Source organism: Drosophila willistoni, assembly GCF_018902025.1.
Source record: "Drosophila willistoni isolate 14030-0811.24 chromosome 2L unlocalized genomic scaffold, UCI_dwil_1.1 Seg196, whole genome shotgun sequence".
NCBI classification, from domain to species: Eukaryota; Metazoa; Arthropoda; class Insecta; order Diptera; family Drosophilidae; genus Drosophila; species Drosophila willistoni.
The window spans coordinates 4,006,623-4,021,223 of NW_025814048.1; the positions used below are offsets into that span (position 1 = coordinate 4,006,623).

The following is a 14,601-nucleotide window of genomic DNA, read 5'->3' on the forward strand; positions in this document are numbered from 1 at the left end:
TTAAATTAAACATGCGCAAAGCATAGAAAATTCAAAGTGTAGACACTGCAAGAAAACAAAAAAGAAACATCCTAAATTTTACCCTATTCGAAGATACCCAAAAAAGAAGAATGAAAAACCAAAACAAATTCTGTTAATTTCTGTTTCGTTTTCGATCATTAAATATTAATTTCGAAAAACAAACAAAAGAAAATAACTCTTAGTAAAGCAGCTACAAAAATGGTTTGGTTATTCGTAAACAAAAAATAAATTGTAGCAAGAGTTGATTTATATATTATATATGTATTGTATTGTGTAAGATCGATTGAGGCGATGATAATTATAAAAACAAAAAACTATGTGGAACGATTCAAACTAAAAGATAACACAATTCATCCCAACAAACAAAAAAAAGGTATCGTCAATAATGTGAAACAAAGCAAACATGACGAATGAAAGAATAAAAGTTTAATAAAATCAATTAAATTTGCTAGTTTTTCCTTTTTGATATAGTGTTTTGTGGGGACAAGGACGTTTTATTGAGAAAAAGTAAGATTACAGAGTATTCCACACGACTAACCAAAATGGATGAATCAAAGTCTCTGCCTGAATCCGATTTTCCTCTATTTTCCTTTTTTTGACATCGTTTTGAGTGCATGGAAGAATATTCTTTTTTCCTCAACCTAAACGTTATTTTCTATTAACCGAAGTTGATTTAAATTCGATAATTCAGCAGACCGATAACTGAGTATGTGAGCAGTTATCGAACTATCAAATTTTAGTTTGCGCGCGTCAGTTCAAAATCTAGACAAACCATTTTGCGAAAATGTTGAAGTAATGAAGTATTAAGAATATTTGGAATTTCTAATCTTTTTTATTCACTTAAAAACGTAGCTCCAAATACACTTAAAATTTTATGGTGTTTAAGATGTATTATATTTATATTTAAATGTATGTGTGTATGTGTATTTTCTCATTTATATAATTATGTATATAGAAACTCATTTCTCGATTCCAATTGACCGATAATGCGCACGAATGATAAGTGAAGGCGTTATATTTCTGTTTTGTTTTTATTTTTTACTGCTGCTGTTGTTGTTGTTGTCGTGAAGAACGCCAATTACATATATTGGTTGATTTGGTTAACCCAAATTACAAATTCTTAAAAAATGATTTTTATTTGGATTGGTTTTCTCTCTCTGTATATACTATATTTTTTTTTTTATCATCTGACGACAGCTGATCTGGTTGCTGTTATTGTTCTTGTTGATTATTGTTCTTGTTACTGTTGTTGTTGTTTTTCTGGCCGTCAGATCGAATGTAATTTGTTGTTTACATAAATAAACCAAGGAGAGGGGAGGAAAAAATTCATTTAAAAAATTGATGTTCGTTTTGTTTTTGTTTTCGTGGGTTATGTTGTTTTTGCTTTGTAAAACTAGAAATCTAACTGTAAAGATCGTCATCACCGTTGTCACCTGGCGAATTGACTGGCATATTAGTGCCGGACCCTGAGGTGTTGCCGGTTTGACCGGGGAATCTAGCGGGCGAAACGAAAAGAAATTATTTAAGTTATAGAGATCGATCAAGGCGATAATTTTTATATCTCTTCCTACCTGAAGTTCTGTCCAAAGCCACGAGACTGTTGCAAAGTTTGAGCAAACATCTCGTATTTCCTGATGTCATTATCCGATACGGATCGGCGAGCAAACTTCATGGCCTCCTCGAAGTGGGCACGTGTAATCTCCGGCACGGGATCATCTTCATCCATCTGAAAGAAGGGAAAACGATTAACAATTTATGTTGCTTAGGTCCGTGTTTTCATATTTTTGACTTACATCCATGGCCGAATTTTGGTTCTCAGTGCGCTCCTTTTCGCGGCGAATCTCAGCCTCGATGGCCTGTCGAATGGCTAGCTTGCAGGCACGCTGACAGATCTCGGTAAGATCAGCACCCGAGAAGCCTTGTGTCACCTTGGCTATATAAGTGAGATCTACTTCCTTGGCCAGTGGTGATTTGCGTAAATTGGCCTTCAGAATGGCCTCGCGCGACTTGTCATCGGGCAAGGGAATGTAGATCAACTGATCGAGACGTCCAGGACGCAAAATAGCCGGATCAATGATATCAGGTCGATTGGTGGCACCAATAATGAACACATTCTTCTTGGCACCCATGCCATCCATTTCGGTTAGAATCTGATTGATCACACGATCGGCAGCGCCGCCGGCGTCGCCCACATTGCCACCACGAGCCTTGGCAATTGAGTCCAGCTCGTCGAAGAAGAGCACACACGGAGCAGCCGAGCGGGCCTTATCGAAGATATCGCGCACATTGGCCTCAGATTCACCGAACCACATGGTCAATAGTTCGGGTCCCTTGACAGAAATGAAATTCGCCTGACACTCGTTAGCAATGGCCTTGGCCAGGAGCGTCTTACCACAACCGGGTGGGCCATAGAACAGGACACCACGACTTGGCTGCATGCCAAATTTAAGGAACTTATCGGGATGTTCAACTGGATATTGGACCAGCTCTTGCAATTCCTTCTTGACATTCTCAAGACCACCAATATCGGTCCAAGTAGTGTTGGGCACTTCCACAACCGTCTCACGCAATGCCGAGGGACTGGACTTGGTCATGGCATAACGGAAGTTCTCCATTGTCACAGCCAGCGAGGCCAAAACTTCGGCATCGATCTTATCGTCTTCCAAATCGATGAGATCCATTTTCTCACGAATTTGCTGCAAGGCAGCCTCCGAGCAAAGTGAAGCCAAATCGGCACCCACATGACCATGGGTCTCGGCAGCAATCTGCTCCAGATCGACATCCTCATGCAATTTCATGTTCTTGGTGTGAATGCGCAAGACTTCTAGACGTCCAGTGGCATCTGGAATGCCAATATCAATCTCACGATCGAAACGACCAAAGCGACGCAGAGCAGGATCAATGGAATTGGGCCTATTTGTGGCTGCCATCACAATCAGATGCGAACTCTTCTTCATGCCATCCATCAGGGTCAGCAATTGCGACACAATACGACGTTCCACCTCACCGTGAGTCTTGTCACGCTTGGGAGCAATGGCATCGATCTCATCGATGAAGATAATAGCCGGTGAATTCTTTTCGGCCTCTTCGAATGCTTTGCGCAGATTCGACTCAGATTCGCCAGCCAATTTGGACATAATTTCGGGGCCATTGATCAAAAAGAAGAAGGCACCCGTTTCATTGGCCACAGCACGAGCAATCAGTGTCTTACCCGTACCAGGTGGACCGTACATAAGAATACCACGCGGTGGCTTCACACCAATTGCTTTAAACAGCGATGGATGACGCAGTGGCAGTTCAACCATTTCTTTGATCTGGGCCAATTGTTTGCGGCAGCCACCGATGTCATCATAGCCCACAGCATTCAACGATTCTTCCTCCTCCTGAAAGGGGTCGTCAAAAACCGGAATGAATACACCAACCAAGGGTTAAACATTCTCATTACTCACCTCACGCTTGATGGGATCCCCGTCACAGAAGATAACCGTCTCTGGTGCCACAATGCAATAGGGTTCTGGATCAGTTAGCACCACCTTGAATTCAATTGGCCTCATAGCGGCACGCACAATGAAATTATCACCCATATGAATGGGTCGGTAAGCCTCCAGGAAATAGGGCTTCAGATAGATCTCAAAGAGATTGCCTGTAACACCTTCAGTAGTGTCATCGATGGGCAAAATACGTACACGCTTGCCGTACTTAACATCTGGACAGGATTGCACCGAAACCACATCCGACAAATGGACGCACAGATTATTTCTAACCACACGATTCATACGGATTTTCTCATCAGGACACGTGTCATCCGACAATACAATGCAAACGGTTTCCTTACGGCGTTTACCCTTCAAAATGACAGTGTCGCCACGGAAAAGCTGCAGCTCATCCATTTTCGCCTAGAGAACAAAGACATGACATGATCATAATGATATTTTGATGACGTGGCCAAATGCAAGAGGTAAAAGAGGTGGATAGGGTTGGTTAGTACCTGCGATAGCGACACAACGGAATTATCATCATTTTGAGCCTCTTCGACAATCAAACGATTTGGACGATCCTTACGCTTCAGAATCGCAGTTGCCAGATCATCGCTGCTGAAACGAAACATGAAGGAAAGTATTTAGATAAGAGTTTCTTCACAGGATTAGGTTGCAGTTAATTGCAGCGCACCGCTTATCAAATGAAACATATGGCTTAAATTTGCCGGCACCGCCACCGTCCTGCGGCTCCCCTTCCGACTTCATCTCTTCATCTTGCTCATGGCGATAATTGCGTACATAATCATAGATATCTTGTCCTCGCCGATCATTGCCACCACTGCCTCCAGGTCCCCCATTATTATTATCATTGCCTGGATTAGACATAATTTCTCTATTTTTTTATTTATTTTTTTTTTTTTCCAATTTCTAATTTGTTTCACTACCAATTCTTCAATTTGTTTTTGCACAGAAAAAATAAAAACTAAATGATAAGATTAATCATTTCCGGATCTGACGACAGATTGTTCTAGACCTACTTGGATGCATAGAGAATGGCCCAACTGGAAGGGGGCACAACAACTAAACAAAATGGATTTGCAACAAATGCAGCAGTAGCAGCAGCAACAACAACCAAAATTTTCGGCAAAGAAAAAAAAATGGCGTTGCAACACTTAACACATTGGCCTAGTTTTCACTCCACCAACATTATGCGATTACATGGATTTCATCAATCGAAACCCTTTAGCCCTCACACCATATATTTGCCATACTTTTCTTTGACTTTTCATATATTTTCTTGCAATTTTTTTTGGGCCCTATGTGGCCTTTTTCTCATACAGAATGACTGAGCGAATTTGAAGTCTCAACGAAGTCTTTCTCTCCCTGTCTGGCTCGTTGTCTTCCCCCATTTGTCGGCTTTCATTTATATACGGATTTTCCTAGCACTTACCCTTTGGAGTCTGCCATGGTTAAGTATTTGTGATGAAACTTTATAGCTTAATTATATATAAAATTATGCTTTAGTTGATTTAATTGGCAAAAAAAAACACTCAACTAACACACTTTCTTTCTTTATAAAATCACAAAATGTAATTCCGCAGAGCTCCGGCTGAACGAACTGGTTCCGCGAAAAGTGCTGAGTTGTTTAGAGGCGGCCGTTCTTCCGATAGTCGATAACTTTCATTAAAGATGTCCATGATCTATCGTAGTGTAATAATAGTGTTGGGTAATAAAAAATGCTTATCAATTTGATTTTCAAATATTTATTTCAGGTTCGCACGCCTAAAAATACATATACATTGAATACAAAATATCTTTGCCTCTTTATTTGTTTTTTGTTTTTGTGCAAAATTTTTTGTGTTATTTGTTAGCCACAAAGATATAAATATATATATTTATATATATATATATATATATATAGATAGAGGTCGTATGTAATTAAACAAAATTGAATAAATTACATACATATAATATAAGTTATATATGAAACAAACAAGTTATATAAATGCTTTCGGCAATTCAATTGATTTGAAGTATTCGATCAGATTTGTAAATTTTTTTTGGTTGAAGTAAAGTTTTTTCGTGTAATTTTGGGGATTTGTTTTTTTTTTTTTTTGATTTTTTGGATATTTAGCCAGCATGCACAGACTGAAATGAAGAGAATGAAGATATAAAAAATAAATTAAATTGAAATCATATGTAAAAATAAATTAAATCCAATATTAAAAAGTATTGTAATATTTCTACATTTTGTTCTCTACCAAGTCTTTTGATTGCCATTTGTTGTAGGTTTCTGTTTGTAAATTTCCTGGGAAACTTTTCAGCGATTTTCCATAGCTTCTCGATTTCTTCTCTCTAGATAAATTCAGAATTGGAACGTACCCTTGCAATGTCCACGCCGGTTATATTCTTAACCAATTCTGGCACTTTGTTAACAATCTGCAACACCTCGCCAGTTAATTTAGCGGCACCGACATCTCCTTGTCCACTGGACACCATGGTGATCTTTTTGGCTTGCGAGAGTGGAGCAGCCACTTCGGCGGCCACCTACAAGGCAAAAAAAAAGGATACGCATTAGTTCTGGAATATTACGATTAGTATTCAATTTCAATAGTATACCTTTGGCAGTGTCTCCAATAGCATTTCAACCATTGCTGCTTCCCGATATTCCCTATAGGCTTCTGCTTTCTGGGCCATTTGCTCTGCCTCAGCCTTGGCCTTGGCCGCAATGGCAAAGGCCTCAGCCTCACCACGTATTTTGATCTACAAGATAAAAAAAAAGTCCATAAATTTTAAACCTTTGGAGTGTTACGGAAACTTTTTACCGATTCTGCCTCAGCTTCGGCCTCCATGACCACACGCTGCTTATTGGCCTCGGCAAGCTTCTCCAAACGATACTTTTCGGCTTCAGCCGGACGACGTACGGTGGCTTCCAATTCCTGCTCACGACGCTTGATTTCCTGCTCTTGCACTGCAATCTCTTGAGTACGCTCAATGACCTTCACTTGCATTTGTTCCTCCTTAATACGTTGTTTGGTCTTGGCCGCTTGCAGTTCATAGGCCATCTCGGCTTCGGCTTTTTTGGTCTGAACCTCCACATCGTAGGCTGCCTTCTTCAGCTCGAAATCCCGTTGGGCCTTGGCTATATCGGTATCGTTCAAGAAACGTGCTGCCATCCGTTGCTCCTCGGCTATGGCCTCCTTGATGTGAGCCTCTGCCCGTGCTTCAGCTTCGCCAATACGGGCGTCGCGCTTAACTTCCGCTGTACGCGCCATGCCCAAAGATTTCAAATAACCCTAAAATTAAATTGAACAATATGAAAGTTAATATACGAAAACTCGTTAACAATCTTTTGCATTATTTAGTTTACGTCAAGCAGGCAATGCTTACCTTGGAGGCGCCCTGGATGTGGATTTTCCAATATGTACATGCAAGAGATTTATACATGTGGAGAATATACAAATATCATTATGAAAACAAAAAAAAAATGTCAAATTACATGCCGGCAATACTTTGGCAATTGGTTGTATCAATTTTCCTTGAGGAACTACATATGCTAAATACAATTTCGACGTCTATTTATAATCTTCAAGAATACGGGAATCATCACGACCTGTCTACCCTGTCGCAATGGGTGTTCAAGGTGGAATATTGTAAAGAGAAAGTAATACAAATGTGAATAATATTTACAATATTATTATGTGATCCTTGTCGATATTGGAAAAACTACCTGTCTTTATCGTGCTTTAGTTTTCCCTGTCAATGTACAAGCCGTTGTATTCAAAGATCGGACCCAGGAACACACAAGAAGGAATATACCCCAGGTAAGAACACAACATTTAGGAACAAGGACAGGTTTATGGACGGAAAGCGGAAAGAATGTCATTTTCAACCCGCTACCTTATTGCAATATTTACTCAAATACTTGGACACATGCTCTGCTCTTTCAGTTAGCTTTCATTAGCTATTCATGCCATACCGTGCCATATTGTTGTTTTGTGGAATTCTAACTTACCTCCTCGTCACGCAGATCCTTAATGGTATACGAAACGACCGTAATGCCCATATTGGCCAAATCACTGGAGGCGACTTCGAAAACTTGCTTGCTGAACTTCTTGCGATCCTTGTAGATCTCCTCCACAGTCATGGAGCCCATAATAGCCCGTTGATGTCCCTCCAATGTGACCAGAGCAATGTGATTAATCTCTGATTCGGATTTGCCAAGGAATTGCTCACAGGCCGTAAGCAGCATATCCTCATTCTGGCCCTGGACCTTTACCTGGGCAATGCCAGTGACGGAAATGGGTACACCCTGGCTGGTATAGACACAGGGGCTCTCCACTTGCAGCGTCATGGTGTTTAAGGAGATTCTACACAAAAATTTTTGGGTGCGTTTAATTAACAGAAATTAATATTCAATGTCAAATCTATTAACCTACCGTTGGACTTGTTGAATTGTTGGCCAGACAAAGGCTCTGCCTCCGGGCACCAACAGCGGCTTCATATAGCAGCATCCTGCATAAAAATATGGGGAAAGAGAAAGTGAAAATTACAAGAATTTGTTTTGTTTACAACGATAATTTCTTTCCCCCTGTCAATCCCCTCTAAGACCGCTTTAAATGATTGCCCAGTAGTCATTCATGTGCGCGCGCATCTGAAATGCTTCTTCTTCTTCTCATCAGCCAACAAGCTGTACACAAAAATCGATAAGAAATGACGTCATTCAGGGGAGTGGGTGGAACAGCTATTTACAGTTTTATATGTTGTACGTATATATTCACTATTTATAATTCTTTCAAGTGGCACTCTATCAAAAGCACATATAGTGAATGTTTTGGACTGATTGCACTCATAAGTTTATGTGAAATTGTAAATGAATTGAATTTACCTGATACGACAAGAGCCTCATTGGGCCCACAGGTGACAAATCCCCAGGTCATTGCGAGTCAGTTTTTCCTTTGCCTTTGACGATGTAGTTTATATAGTTCGATTTCGATTAATTGAATTTTTTCTTCTTTGTTTTAATAAAAACAATTAGAAAATTTCGCTTTTATATTTATCGCCACGGCGAATAGACAGCGACAACCGGTTTGCAAAACAATTTAGAATCAACTAAGCAACCACCCGTCCATATATTGTGAGTATGCGCATTCGATATTACCCCTTAAACGGTGCTCTGTGCTTGAAATTGATCAACTTTAAATATTCTGAAAATATAAAACAAAAAGAAAGATTATAAAACATATATACATAGACTTTAAATATGTTATCAACTAAGCCCTGACTCTTGGTTTCTAAAATACACTTAAGAAATTAGACATTTTGAAAATTTGCGTTTCGATATATTGATCGATCTTTAAAATCTGGTTGATAAAATATGTGTGTATATGGTTTTATGCTATGAAAACCTTCTATAAATGTAGCTAGATAATTTCAAATTCATTAATCACAAAAATTAAATGGATATATTTTGGAATTTAGTATATAATTCAATGAAGCTAAGTACATATAATACACTTTCAGAAAAATTTCAAATTTTTGATAAAGAATAAAGTGCTAAATTCAAACTAATACTTCAGCAAAATTTGTATAAAAACACTTGTTGCTTATATACATATATTATAATTCAAATACATTTGGCTCATATACAATCTGCTAAAAATTAAAAATAATTTTATATACTTTCCTTCGTCTTCAATATGTGTGAAATCAACTCAGTTTTTGTCATAGTTTTTTTTTTATAGTAAAACACAAATGAAATTAAATACTAAAATTTTTGATTTATTTATTTTAGCTAACATCTAAAAAGTATATGTATATATTTAAAACTGATTGCATTTTCATTTTAGTACATATATTAATTATATATATATGAACAGATTTAAACAACTAAGGACAAAATTTGCACATTTATAACTAGTACAAGATAAGGGTTCACCTTACATTCTAATTAAGAGACAGTCATAATAAATTGGTAGAATTTGCATTTTTGGTTTGTTGAGGTTTTTCTAATGGCCAGAAGACGAGCTGTCTGTGAAATAAGGATGCTGCATGGCAGCCTCGGCACTGATGCGCTGATTGGGACGACATACGAGTAGTTTTTGCAATAAATCTCGTCCTTTTGAGTTAAGTCTTGGTACCAGTTGGCTCCATGAACTGATGGCTGGAAAAGCTAAAGAAAAAATGGTTTTAATACACATACATAAGATAACTTAGGAATTTACACTTACATGGAAGCGCTACATAGTCGGAGAGATGTGATACACCTGGCCATGTATCTTCAGTTGGTGTGCCCAGCACACGGAATATTTTCATCAATTGATCAAGCACATCGGAGCCAGGGAAAAGCGGTCGCCCAGCATCAGCTAGTTCGGCTAAAATGCATCCAGCCGACCACATATCAATGCTAGTTGTATATAGTTTAGCACCAAATAGTACATCCGGTGGACGATACCATAACGTCACCACTTCGGCTGAATAACATTTTACGGGTATGCCAAATGCTCTAGCCAAACCGAAATCCGCCAATTTCAATTCTCCATTTTTATTTATAAGTAAATTTTGTGGCTTTAAATCACGATGCAAAACGTTGTGACTGTGCAAGTAAATGAATTAATAAATGTAAAACAAGGAAGCCTCCTTTAGGGTGACCCACTAACCTATGACAAAAGGCCAAGCCGCGCAACAGTTGTAACATGAAACTACGACACACAGCCATATCGATTTCTCCGTTTAAACTGTCAAAATACTTCTTGAGATCCTGATCACAGTGCTCAAAGACCAATGTTAGCTTCTTATCCGAATGGAGAACATCTATTAGACGGACAATATTCTTGTGCTTCAACTCCTGCGGAAAATCAAATATTACAAAGTGTATCATGAGATATTATGATTTATTTATATAGCTTGCTGTTTAAAGGCCAATATAATATCCAACCAATTTTCTTATTTTTGTTGATGTATATTTCAATAGAAGATTCTTATTACCTTTAGTAAACAGATTTCACGCAGGGCAGAGGATGGAACACCCTCATCATCTTCGTCGAGGCGGACTCGTTTTAGAGCCACTATTTCCATCGTATCGCGATTTCGGCCCTTAAACACCGTGCCATAGGTGCCCTCGCCAATTTTCTCCATCTTATCATATTTTTGCATTTTCGCTATTCTTTAATTCTGTTTATTTCTGTAGCAATGAAAGGTTTTAGAGTGGCCAGCAAATAGTTAAACAAAAAACCCAATCGCTGATAGTTATCTACGCCTGCAATGCTGTAGTCGATAGGCATTTATCGACAAGTTTACCAACACTGTTTCTAATTAACCGTAATTTTCTTATAAATTTCAGGTTTAAATGGAGAACCTTCCTGAAGACTGTTTATTATTAATTTTAAGCTATCTGGATCTTAAGTCACAATTGTCATTATGCGATGTGCACTCGCGGTTCCCCATTATATTGAGTTATCTTTGGCAATCTCGATATAAGACTAATGATCTTTCAATAAACGCCATGGAATTCACCATTAATGATTTACATCATTTATTCAAAAACATTTGCATATTCATAAAAAAGCTGCGAATTAAATTTGCAGAGTTGGAACACTTACAGGTGCTTACCTCCTACACATATCCTACTGTCGATGACTTACGATTTCATGTCACAAGCAAAAAGTCTGTAACAGACTCTGATATGTCGAAAATACAGAATTGTTTTCCAAATTTAAAAACCTTAAGTCCAATGGGAAATTTTACCGGCAAAGAATTTGTTAACTACAAAGGTTTGGAAAATCTAACCTTATCCTACTGCACAAGTAAATTTAAGGTTGAGAACTTACAAAAATTAATGATCGGAAATCGGCTTAAAGAAATCAAATTGGAGTTGTTTGATACCAAATGTGTGGAGTCCATAAAATTACCCAAAGAGAGTGTAAGTAATCTAGAAATGATTACAATTGATGACAACGAATTTCCTTGGTTTTCCAAACATTTTGATGTGATGAATCATTTAAAAGAGCTTCATATTTCGGGAACAGAGTGCAGAAATGGAACTTTTCGAGGCTCTCTTATTGAAGAATTACGTTTAGTGAAATCCAAGCGTCGCTTACACAGTTTGGAATTTGGTTTCAGAAATCATTGGCGTGACGGTCTCGAGTATCTATTCGATATTGTCGATTCTAGATTGTATGTCGATATTCTCAAAATTGTATCAATGAGACTAGCCATTGCCAATAGGCATACTATTGGGGAAAACATAAAACAATTGTATTTCAAGAACTGCAATTTCGCAGGTAGACAATTTTTTAACAATATTTTGTTCAAAACCAAATACTTGGATGTGATAAGCTTTGACAATTGTACATTTGGCTTTAGCGATAAAGTTTTCATATTTGATGCCGAAAAAATGAGAGAAGGTTGCTTTAACAAGCAAACTATGTATCTGACTAACAATCAATATGAATTTCCGGTGGTAAGAAGTTGTTTTACTTTTATTTGTTACATCTATGTAATATTATTAATATAATTCCAGGGCTCTGACTTTAAATGGGAAGTGCGGCATCCACATCATTTATTTGAGCTCTGCACGGATAAAGCAATTAGTTATAGTTACTATCCAATATCTATATGTTTCAAAAATGAATAAACCAATATAAATTCTCTAATGAAAGTGGTTTACTTTCACTTGTTTTTGAGTTTTATTTCTTTGAAATGTGCTTTCTAGGATTCCCTTGTTTCATATCAATGTATTGTACGAATTAAAATTGTTAAAATTTACTATGTTTTTTAATGTTCCCAGTTACGTATAAATTAATAACTCAATATCTATATATGGCGATATCGATTGATGACTTATAGTAATTCCAAATGAAGTATAGCAAGTTATAACCGAGCGGAAGTGATTTTCGATTGCTAAGGAAATAAATTAGTTTCTTCACATCTATAAACGTATTAATACTCAAACTGTATAACGTAATAATTTACCCTCTTTAAATAAATGTAGCCAGCTCTCATAATTTTTAGTTTTATTAATACGATACAGTGTGAGTTTAAGTTTTGTGTGTGTGTATTTTGTTGTGGGTGAGTGTGTGTGTGAGATGTTAACGAAATTTTCAATTTCCAAGCTATACTCAAAGTTTATAAATGATAAGAAAAAATACATAGCGCGAAGTGAGGGGGGTGGAGGTGAATAACTTAACTCTCATCATCACTGCCGGCAGCCTGTCGTGGTTTGGGTCCACCCGCTCGCTTAGCCATAATGATTTGATCCACTTTCAGAATGGTTGTGGCTGCACCAACAGCATACTTGAGACCCCAGAATTTGGATTGATATAGATCAAAGATCTTTGACTTCACTGTATCCACTGTGTTGACCTTCTCTGACTCAATGTCGTAGCCAGTGTTTTTGCCAGATTCGGAATTGTGGGCCAAATACAATTGATTAACAATTTCGGTGCCATTTGTGCCGGAATTCTCAGCCAAAGCCTTGGGGAAGACCTCCAAAGCATTGGCAAACTTACGCACAGCATATTGCTCCAAACCGGGCAAGGTGTCGGCATAGGCAGACAACTGAACGGCCAATTCGATTTCTGTAGCACCAGCACCGGGCAAATAACGGCCATCCCGGCTCAGGCATTTGAAGTTGTTAACGGCATCGTCTAGAGCACGCTCAATGTCATCCATGAAGTTATCGGTTGCACCGCGAATAACAATGGTGGCAATGCGCGAGTCTTTACCCTCGTTGCGGAAGGCCACAATTGTGGTGTCTCCCAGCTCCTCGATGCACACTTTGTCGCAATAGCCCAACTCCTCTTGGCTGGGAGTGGTGATGCGGGGCAGAACTGTGGCATTCACCGAACGGCTAAGGCGACGCAAATCGAACTTGGAGTTCAAACGGACTGCCATAAGACCGTATTTGTTCAGGAAATGCAAGGCCATGTCTCCCACTTTGCCGCCGGCAACAACAACCTTGACACCGGCATCGGCGATAGATTTAATCTGCGATTCCAACAGACTCTCTTCACCGGACGAGAAGTTCATCAACTCATCTGCGGATTTGATCAGAACTGTGCCTTTAGTCTCAGTCTGAATAATATCCACGGGACAGGAGAAAATTACCACTTTAGCTTTCTCGGCGTAGGTGATGTCACCCTCGACAAAACGCTTGAATACCATACCACGGACCACCTCGGACTTAGACAAGCCGCTGCCCAGAATCTTGCAGATACGTATATTATCGACATTGAAGGTGCCATCATCGGGCAGAATGGAGACGCAGGCCTTGCTCACCAAATCATTAAGGAAATCCTCCTGGCCATACTGTTTGGACATGATAGCAGTGCGCAATACATCCTTGACCTTCTCCACATTGCGATAGTCTTCCACTTTGTGACAAACCAATTTGGGCAGAATTTCTAGAGCCTTTTCCAAAGCCTTCTCATAACCATCTGCTATCTCGGCAGTTGTAATGCCCAGACGTAGCAATTCCTCAGCGGATTCCAATAAAGCTCCAGCTAAGACAACAACGAAATTGGTGCCATCTCCCACCTCGGCGTCCTGCATTTGACTGGCCATCACAATCAGCTTGGCTGCTGGATGTTCTACATCGAGTTCGCGCATTATGGTGCCCGCGTCGCTGGTCACAAACTGTTTCTCAATGTGATTGATAATCATTTTGTTCATGCCGTTCGGGCCATAAGCAGAACGCATTGTCTGGGCAAACTCTTTGCAGGCGCTGATGTTGCGATAGACAGCCTCTTCCAAGCCACTGTACATCTACCAAGGATAAATTTGGAGAATATAGAATAGAAAATTCGAGAAATTAGACATTTTTCATACACATGGTGGGAAAGGGAGACGAGGATGACTACATGATTGCAGATGACTAATCACGCGCTCCCCCGGGGCATGTTTTTCGTGTAAATTTCAATTAAATATAGCATAAATCAAAATGTTTTCACACATTTTATCTATTTTACACTTACACGGGCTCCATCCTTGAGCATCTGAGACACTCCGGGTGCTTTGGGTACAGATAAAGCCATTTTTATACACAGACTTCAATTCTCACGGAGTTCAGGCAATGGCAATCAGTCGGTAAATGTGTTTATAA

General features: G+C 38.9%; 5 protein-coding genes across 9 annotated transcripts; 1 reads left to right on the plus strand and 4 right to left on the minus strand.

Moving 5' to 3' along the window:
• Positions 1–833: 833 nt before the first annotated feature.
• On the minus strand, positions 834–5,135 carry LOC6640327 (transitional endoplasmic reticulum ATPase TER94). Of its 3 annotated transcripts, none has more exons than XM_002063480.4 (6): positions 4,951–5,135; positions 4,010–4,112; positions 3,471–3,917; positions 1,815–3,404; positions 1,593–1,747; positions 834–1,516 (listed from the first exon to the last, which is right to left on the minus strand). In XM_002063480.4, exons 1-6 carry the CDS (start codon positions 4,965–4,967, stop codon positions 1,423–1,425), a joined length of 2,406 nt encoding a protein of 801 aa, XP_002063516.1. In that variant the 5' UTR covers positions 4,968–5,135; the 3' UTR covers positions 834–1,422. The 3 variants fall into 3 exon arrangements, with proteins under 3 accessions (XP_002063516.1, XP_023030613.2, XP_023030612.2); XM_023174845.2 differs by lacking the exon at positions 4,951–5,135 and adding an exon at positions 4,192–4,368 and having other exon boundaries at positions 1,593–1,744; XM_023174844.2 differs by lacking the exon at positions 4,951–5,135 and adding an exon at positions 4,192–4,365.
• Positions 5,136–5,247: 112 nt separating this feature from the next.
• Positions 5,248–8,619, minus strand: LOC6640326 (flotillin-1). Of its 2 annotated transcripts, XM_002063479.4 has the most exons (8): positions 8,389–8,619; positions 7,940–8,015; positions 7,516–7,870; positions 6,891–6,902; positions 6,326–6,796; positions 6,120–6,263; positions 5,883–6,047; positions 5,248–5,648 (listed from the first exon to the last, which is right to left on the minus strand). In XM_002063479.4, the coding sequence occupies exons 1-8, from the start codon at positions 8,438–8,440 to the stop codon at positions 5,631–5,633; spliced, it is 1,293 nt and encodes a 430-aa protein (XP_002063515.1). In that variant the 5' UTR covers positions 8,441–8,619; the 3' UTR covers positions 5,248–5,630. The 2 variants fall into 2 exon arrangements, with proteins under 2 accessions (XP_002063515.1, XP_015034276.1); XM_015178790.3 differs by lacking the exon at positions 6,891–6,902 and having other exon boundaries at positions 8,389–8,589.
• On the plus strand, positions 8,031–12,159 carry LOC111518375. 2 transcript variants are annotated; one of them, XM_047010112.1, is made up of 3 exons: positions 8,031–8,265; positions 10,843–11,961; positions 12,022–12,159. In XM_047010112.1, exons 2-3 carry the CDS (start codon positions 10,849–10,851, stop codon positions 12,133–12,135), a joined length of 1,227 nt encoding a protein of 408 aa, XP_046866068.1. In that variant the 5' UTR covers positions 8,031–8,265; positions 10,843–10,848; the 3' UTR covers positions 12,136–12,159. The 2 variants fall into 2 exon arrangements, with proteins under 2 accessions (XP_046866068.1, XP_023030666.1); XM_023174898.2 differs by lacking the exon at positions 8,031–8,265 and adding an exon at positions 8,581–8,637.
• LOC6640325 (cyclin-dependent kinase 5 homolog) lies at positions 9,338–10,715 on the minus strand. Its single transcript, XM_002063478.4, has 4 exons — positions 10,488–10,715; positions 10,160–10,347; positions 9,731–10,095; positions 9,338–9,672 (listed from the first exon to the last, which is right to left on the minus strand). Exons 1-4 carry the CDS (start codon positions 10,653–10,655, stop codon positions 9,509–9,511), a joined length of 885 nt encoding a protein of 294 aa, XP_002063514.1. The 5' UTR covers positions 10,656–10,715; the 3' UTR covers positions 9,338–9,508.
• A 340-nt stretch (positions 12,160–12,499) lies between the features above and the next one.
• Positions 12,500–14,600, minus strand: LOC6640324 (T-complex protein 1 subunit theta). The gene is made up of 2 exons (XM_002063477.4): positions 14,474–14,600; positions 12,500–14,264 (listed from the first exon to the last, which is right to left on the minus strand). Exons 1-2 carry the CDS (start codon positions 14,531–14,533, stop codon positions 12,684–12,686), a joined length of 1,641 nt encoding a protein of 546 aa, XP_002063513.1. The 5' UTR covers positions 14,534–14,600; the 3' UTR covers positions 12,500–12,683.
• Position 14,601: the final 1 nt, after the last annotated feature.

What these genes read in the sequence shown, in the direction of transcription:
- LOC6640327 (XM_023174844.2), bottom strand. Translation starts at nt 4,265, where the DNA reads ATGAAGTCGGAAGGGGAGCCGCAGGACGGTGGCGGTGCCGGCAAATTT. An exon ending in CCGTTGTGTCGCTATCGCAG is followed by an intron (nt 3,918 to 4,009) that starts GTACTAACCAAC and finishes TTTGTTCTCTAG; the next exon opens with GCGAAAATGGATGAGCTGCA. An exon ending in ACCAAAATTCGGCCATGGAT is followed by an intron (nt 1,748 to 1,814) that starts GTAAGTCAAAAA and finishes CCCTTCTTTCAG; the next exon opens with ATGGATGAAGATGATCCCGT.
- LOC6640326 (XM_002063479.4), bottom strand. Translation starts at nt 8,440, where the DNA reads ATGACCTGGGGATTTGTCACCTGTGGGCCCAATGAGGCTCTTGTCGTA. An exon ending in CCGAAGCTGAGGCAGAATCG is followed by an intron (nt 6,264 to 6,325) that starts GTAAAAAGTTTC and finishes TTTATCTTGTAG; the next exon opens with ATCAAAATACGTGGTGAGGC. An exon ending in TATTGGAGACACTGCCAAAG is followed by an intron (nt 6,048 to 6,119) that starts GTATACTATTGA and finishes TTTGCCTTGTAG; the next exon opens with GTGGCCGCCGAAGTGGCTGC.
- LOC6640325 (XM_002063478.4), bottom strand. Translation starts at nt 10,655, where the DNA reads ATGCAAAAATATGATAAGATGGAGAAAATTGGCGAGGGCACCTATGGC. An exon ending in GTGAAATCTGTTTACTAAAG is followed by an intron (nt 10,348 to 10,487) that starts GTAATAAGAATC and finishes GATTTTCCGCAG; the next exon opens with GAGTTGAAGCACAAGAATAT. An exon ending in CGACTATGTAGCGCTTCCAT is followed by an intron (nt 9,673 to 9,730) that starts GTAAGTGTAAAT and finishes TTTTTTCTTTAG; the next exon opens with CTTTTCCAGCCATCAGTTCA.
- LOC111518375 (XM_047010112.1), top strand. Translation starts at nt 10,849, where the DNA reads ATGGAGAACCTTCCTGAAGACTGTTTATTATTAATTTTAAGCTATCTG. An exon ending in ATCAATATGAATTTCCGGTG is followed by an intron (nt 11,962 to 12,021) that starts GTAAGAAGTTGT and finishes ATATAATTCCAG; the next exon opens with GGCTCTGACTTTAAATGGGA.
- LOC6640324 (XM_002063477.4), bottom strand. Translation starts at nt 14,533, where the DNA reads ATGGCTTTATCTGTACCCAAAGCACCCGGAGTGTCTCAGATGCTCAAG. An exon ending in TGCTCAAGGATGGAGCCCGT is followed by an intron (nt 14,265 to 14,473) that starts GTAAGTGTAAAA and finishes TATCCTTGGTAG; the next exon opens with ATGTACAGTGGCTTGGAAGA.